At 51.8% G+C, this 6,607-nt stretch overlaps 1 protein-coding gene across 3 annotated transcripts in view; it reads left to right on the top strand.

The window, feature by feature from the left end:
- The window catches only part of EPHB2 (EPH receptor B2), a 24,638-nt gene that overhangs the window by 10,139 nt on the left and 7,892 nt on the right, over positions 1-6,607 (top strand). For all 3 annotated transcript variants that reach the window (XM_015812750.1, XM_015812751.1, XM_029283488.1), the window contains exons 3-5: positions 1,166-1,321; positions 1,918-2,253; positions 5,625-5,749. In XM_015812750.1, the coding sequence (XP_015668236.1) occupies positions 1,166-1,321; positions 1,918-2,253; positions 5,625-5,749 (617 nt within the window). The remainder of the gene's footprint in view (positions 1-1,165; positions 1,322-1,917; positions 2,254-5,624; positions 5,750-6,607) is intronic.

Genomic DNA, 6,607 nt, shown 5'->3' with positions numbered 1-6,607 from the left:
GGTCCTTGGTACTCTCTGATCCTGGTGGTTTCCTTGCAGACGTCTCATGACCCAACTAGGGAACATCATCAGGGCTAGAAGGGAGTGGGGTTTACAGAGAAGAGAAGAAGGAGAAAGAAGCCGAAGGAGAGAGAGAAAACTCTCTTTTAAGCTTCCCCCTTTCTGACTCTGGACTTTCTACCTTTTACAATGTGATGAAAGACCGGCTATCCGGTCAGCTGTCCCTCCTTTTGTTCTTTTTAAGGCCGCAGATAAGATTATCTCCTCGGTTTCAACCACCAGACTTTCTCTGAGACGTAATTTTTCCACCGCCCGGCTTTGATGTCTCCCTTTGGAGTTTTTGCAATGTCTCCCGATATGAGTAACCAGGCTGGGGAGAGGTTTCTGGGGTGGGGGGGTGGGATGAGGAAGGGGATGGGGGGGGGGTTTCAAGGAGTGGCTTCACTTCCTCCTGGTGAGTAGAGGAGGGTGGGGGTCTGCAACGCAGAGGGAGGGCTTTTTGCAGGACCCCAACAGCCAAACATCCTGGAATTGCTGAAGGAGGACCCCAGACCCTTTTGCAAAAGATCGGGCGCCTGGCGATGGGGAGCGCCTGGAAGGAAGTAAATATCATTCTCCCCCCCCCCCCCCAGAGAAAAGTTTGGGGGCAGGAATTCCAACTCAGGAGAGGGCCCATTTTCCCCTTTTTTTCTCTCCCCCCTTCCCCAAAATATGAACCCTGGATATGGAAAGTCCTGCACAAATCGGATCATCGGAAGCAGGCTGGCCACCCTCCCACAAGGGCCTTACTCAGCCTTGGCAATGTTAAGACGTGTGGACTTCAGCTCCCAGAATTCCCCAAGATGATGGTTCCCTTCATCCCTTACAGAAAGGTTGAATTAATTCACTGTTTCTCAACCTTTAAGACATGTAGAGTTCAACTACCCAGAATTCTCCAGCCCGCTTGGCTGGCTGGAGAATTCTGGGAGTTGAAGTAGGTTGGACTAGATGACCTTCAAGGTCCCTTCCAACTTTACTATTATTATTATTAAAAGTCACCAAGGTTGAGAAACGCAGTTAGATGAATTGGGCAGAGGAGCTGGCGCACTGGATCTCCCCCCTCCCCTCCTCTTTTTACACCCACCCACCCACCCACCCACCCATTTTCTCTCTCTTTCCTCTCCAGGCTGCCCTTCCGGGACGTTCAAAGCCAACCAGGGGGACGAGAGCTGCATCCACTGTCCCATCAACAGCCGGACCACGTCCGAAGGAGCCACCAACTGCGTCTGCCGGAACAGCTATTACCGGGCCGATTCCGACCCGCTGGAGATGCCGTGCACCAGTACGTCCGCCCGACAAGGAGGCAGAGAGGAGGGGGTGAACGGAAAGTTCTTCTTCCTCCCTCTTTCCTTTTTATGGCCTGGCAGCCCCAGACAGTCATTTCCTCACTCAGTTGGACAGGAACTGAGAGGTCATCTAGTCCAACCCACACCCTCTCTTTCTCCAGATTGCTGCCCTGAGGCCAGCAAGCCATAACTGTCACGTAATTTCACTTCTGCCTTCCTCTTTCTTTTTTTTTATTACCTGGCAGTTGTTCCTTCAAACCCCCCCAGATAGTCATTTCCTCACTGAGTTGGACGGGAACTCAGAGGTCATCTAGTCCAACCCACACCCTCTCTTTCTCCAGATTGCTGCCCTGAGGCCAGCAAGCCATAACTGTCACGTAATTTCACTCCTTTTTCCTTTTTTATTACCTGGCAGTCGTTCCTTCAAACCCCCCAGACAGTCATTTCCTCACTGAGTTGGACGGGAGCTCAGAGGTCATCTAGTCCAACCCACACCCTCTCTATCTCCAGATTGCTGCCCTGAGGCCAGCAAGCCATAACCGTCACGTAATTTCACTTCTGCCTTCCTCTTTCCTTTTTATTTACCTGGCAGCCATTCCTTCAGCCCCCCAGACCGTCATTTCCAGCGTGAACGAAACCTCCCTGATGCTGGAATGGACCCCTCCTCGGGATTCGGGGGGCCGCGAGGATGTGGTCTACAACATCATCTGCAAGAGCTGCGGCTCGGGGCGCAGAGCCTGCACCCGCTGCGGGGACAACGTCCAGTTCACGCCGCGCCAGCTGGGCCTGACCGAGCCACGGGTGTACATCAGCGATCTCTTGGCGCACACGCAATACACCTTCGAGGTCCAGGCGGTGAACGGGGTGACGGATCAGAGCCCGTTCTCGCCGCAGTTTGCCTCCGTCAACATCACCACCAACCAAGCGGGTAAGAATTTCAACGCTCTCTTCACTGCGGTTTCTAAAAGATTTTTTTTCTTTCTGATCTTCCGTTTTTCCGCCTCGTTCTTAAAGGCTTCCGTTTTTCCGCCTCGTTCTTAAGAGCTTCTGTTTTTCTGCCTCATTCTTAGGGCTTCCGTTTTTCTGCCTCGTTGTTAAGGGCTTCTGTCTTTCTGCCTCGTGCTTCCTGTCAACGAGGTTGAGCGAATGGTGCAAACATCGGGATCCTGAGAGTTGGACTTTAGGATCATAGAATTACAGAGTTGGAAGGGACCTCGGAGGTCTTCTAGTCCAACCCGGTGTCCAAAGCAGGACAAAGGGCTGTCCGATCTTTTCTCCGAAACCTTGTACGATCCCCCCCGCTGTAAAGCAGCCCTGTTTTGCCAAAGAGGCCATAACATGGCTTATCCTTGGCTTGTTTAAGGGCAAGAGCCTCTGCTATTGTCAGTCTGTTTGCCATCAAAGGATGAAAAACTCAACTCTACTCTGAACGCCGGGATTTTTTCAAACCCATCCCAGCCTCTTTGATTGACATTAGTGCTGGGGGGGAGGGGGAGGAGAAATGGGGCTTATGGAGAGGGGGGAGGGCTGAGGAAGGAAAGATCCAGGAGAGAAGCCCCCTCCCCAGAAAGTCCCTTTGCAAAAAAAAAACGGAGCTCTTTTGATCCGCAGAACAAATTTGGGTTAATTGTTATCGCTCTTCGTCACAGCTGCAGCCTTCAGCTCTGAAAAAGACCCCACTTTCTCTCCTTCTGCCTGTCTTTTGAGGGTGGGGGGAGTGAGAAATGAGGAGGGGAGGTGGGCTGGATGGTGATGGGGCGAGGAGGAGGAGGAGGAGGAGGACGACGACCCCCGGACACATTGCCAGCTAGCCCCCCCTAACCACCACCATCTCCAGTTTCTTGAAACCCTGCCAAGTTCAATCCATCCAGACCAGCCCCCTCCCCACGCCCTCCCCCGTCCTCGCCCTGTCTGGTGTCAGCTGCCAATTCTGCACAGCCCATCTCCCCCTCCCCCCCCAAAAACCCCCCTCCTGGATTCATCAAAGGACCTGAGGCTTCTTGGATCCCCTTAATCCTCGCCACTGGGGTCGGCACCCAAACAAGGGGGTCTCTGGGGAAGGGTTAGGAACGAGACGAGGGAAGCCGGGGGGGGGAGGGAGGGCAGCTGTGTTTTGAGGAGGGGGTCTTCCCCCCCCCTTCCAGCCTCCATTCAGAAGTTCTCTTCCCCTACCCACGGGCCACCGCTGAGTGGGGAATTTTGCTATTTTTCAATTAGCGTCCAGCAGAAGCGCTGAGATCGGAGGTCAGGTTAGCCATGTGGAAAGGGGAGGGGGAGCTTGGTGCAGGGAAAAATGGGGGTGGGGTGGGGGGTGTTGGTGGGGTGGGGGGTCTGGGAAGGGAGGGGGCAGCCTGGGCGTTTCTTGTTTGAACTTGGGGCTGGGCTGTAAAGTTGGGGTGCATACGGCGATTCTGGGCAATTGATCCGAGATCAATTAGCCAGTGGAACGACTGGCCTCCAGAAGTTGTGGGTGTTGCATCACTGGAGGTTTTCAAGAAGAGACTAGACCGTTATTGGTCTGGAATGTTATAGGATCTCCTGCTTGAGCAGGGGGCTGGACTAGAAGACCTCCAAGGTCCCTTCCAGCTCTACTCTGATTGATTGAAATGGTCTAGGCTCTCCTGCCTGAGCAGGGGGTTGGACTAGATGACCTCCAAGATCCCTTCCAGCTCTATTCTGATTGATTGATTGATTGATTGAAATGGTCTAGGGTGGTTCTCCTGCCTGAGCAGGGGGTTGGACTAGATGACCTCCAAGGTCCCTTCCAGATCTATTATTGCAAGTATGTTTTGTACCTATGTGTGTCTTTCCACGGGACTTCAGATTCCTAGGGGCAGGGGGGGCAGCCTTGCCTGGGTGGGGAGCACTCGTCTCCGCCACTCGCTCCTCCTTGCACCCATCTTGCCTGTTGCAATTAATCCCAACGGTTGTGCGTTTATTGTAGCAGCTGTGAACATTGTCGCCTTCGCAGGGAGAAGGAGGGGGAAGTGTGTTGGCTTTTGTGCATGGGGGTGGGGGGGGGAGGCCCAAGCCGTGAAAAAAAAAAAAACAACAACCCACCAACTCTGCTCTTCCCAGTTTGTCATTTTTCCCACGTGCTCCAAGCTGGGCCAGCTTTATTATCCTCGGAGTTGCAAACTCTTATCCTGGGTGTGATGTATCTATTCATTAGACCTAAACAGTAACTGTCGGCTTTGCTAATTCTCCCATAATTAGAGAGGCCGAATCATCCCCCCCCCCCCATTCCCTCCCCAGCTCGGCAGCCTTGATGCTCCTCATTAAGGGGCTGCAAACAGAAACTGTGGAGAGCAAATGGGAAGGAAAGGAAGGAAAGGAAGGGGGGGAAATATCTGGGTTTGGGGGGGGGAAAGGAACTGGCAGCCAGGAAGGGGGAAAAAAAATTATTCTTTGTGGAAATAGGCTCAATCCCATCAGAATACAGAATAACGGAGTTGGAAGGGACCTTGGAGGTCTTCTAGTCCAACCCCCTGCTCAAGCAGGAGACCCTAGACCATTTCAACCAACCAATCAAAATAGAGCTGGAAGGGACCTTGGAGGTCCTCTAGTCCAACCCCCTGCTCAAGCAGGAGACCCTAGACCATTTCAACCAACCAATCAAAATAGAGCTGGAAGGGACCTTGGAGGTCTTCTAGTCCAACCCCCTGCTCAAGTAGGAGACCCTAGACCATTTCAATCAACCAATCAAAATAGAGCTGGAAGGGACCTTGGAGGTCTTCTAGTCCAACCCCCTGCTCAAGCAGGAGACCCTAGACCATTTCAACCAACCAATCAAAATAGAGCTGGAAGGGACCTTGGAGGTCCTCTAGTCCAACCCCCTGCTCAAGCAGGAGACTCTTATAACAGTCACTGTTCAAAGTCACATCGGCACTGAAAAAAGTGACGTATGGCTGTTTTTGCACACTTAACCACCGTTGCAGCGTCCCCATGGTCCCGGGATCCAAAATTCAGACGCTTGGCAACTGACTCATATTTACGACGGCTGCAGTATCCTGGGGTCACGTGATCCCCTTTTTAACGACCTTCCGACAAGCAAAGTCAATGGAGAAGCCAGCGTGAACCATGTTACTAACCGTGTTACTAACCATTGAGGGATTCGCTTAACCACGGTGGCCAGAAGAGTCGTAAAACGGGGCCAAACTCAATGTCTCGCCTTAGCGACAGAAATTTGGGGCTCAGCTGTGGTCGTAACTAAAGAGGACTACCTGTATGTCAACAGCTTCCACCAGAGATCAAAGATGATGCTTAGATTAGACTGTCTTCTCTCTCTCTCTCCTGCAGCTCCTTCGTCGATATCCATCATGCATCAAGTTAGCCGGATGGTGGACAGCATCACCCTCTCGTGGTCTCAACCGGACCAGCCCAATGGGGTCATCCTGGATTATGAGCTCCAGTACTATGAGAAGGTATCAAGGAGAAGGTTGGGGAATCGGGCGTTGAAGATGGTCCATATTTGGACCGTGGCCTACATGAGAAAGTCCTAACCTTTCTCCTGGTGCGGTATCTTCCAGAAGCGTTTGGGTTGGTTAAGCGTGCAAATGTAATTATCTACAGAGGTTCTCCATCGTCCAGGTCAGGGGTCTTCAAACTTGGCCCTTTTATGTCCAGAAGTCATAAAAGGGCCAAGTTTGAAGACCCCTGATCCAGGTCATGCTTGTCCCAAAGACGTACGAACATAGCTTATCTCTTGAGATAATCACACACGGACCATAAGGTCTTGCCCGCCGTTTGTGTTTAACGTGGTTACTGGATTAATCCATTTTTCTCCTGTTTAACGTGGTTACTAAATTAATCCATTTTTCTCCTGTTTAACGTGGTTACTAAATTAATCCATTTTTCTCCTGTTTAACGTGGTTACTAAATTAATCCATTTTTTTTCCTGTTTCACATGGTTACTGGATTAATCCACTTTTCCCCTGTTTAACGGTTACTGAATCAATCCATTTTTCTCCTGTTTAACATGGTTACTGGATTAATCCATTTTAATGGATCACTGGGGGTGCCCGCAGAGGGGTCAAAAAAGTCAAAATGGCAGCCGGGATCGCGTCATCAATGCCACGCCCCCACGGCATTGGTCGCGTTGGTTAATGATCTCTGGAGGGCCCGGGACAGAGGGTATTCCACTGTCCTTGTTCTTTTGGACCTCTCAGCGGCTTTTGATACTGTAGACCACAGTATCATGCTGCGGCGTCTCGGTGGGTTAGGAGTGGGAGGCACCGTTATGCGGTGGTTCTCCTCCTTCCTCACCGACCGTACGCAGTCTG

The sequence above is a fragment of the Protobothrops mucrosquamatus genome, unplaced genomic scaffold, assembly GCF_001527695.2.
Source record: "Protobothrops mucrosquamatus isolate PMUCROS unplaced genomic scaffold, P.Mucros_1.0 scaffold109, whole genome shotgun sequence".
Classification (NCBI taxonomy): domain Eukaryota; kingdom Metazoa; phylum Chordata; class Lepidosauria; order Squamata; family Viperidae; genus Protobothrops; species Protobothrops mucrosquamatus.
This window is presented reverse-complemented; position numbering and strand designations above follow the sequence as displayed.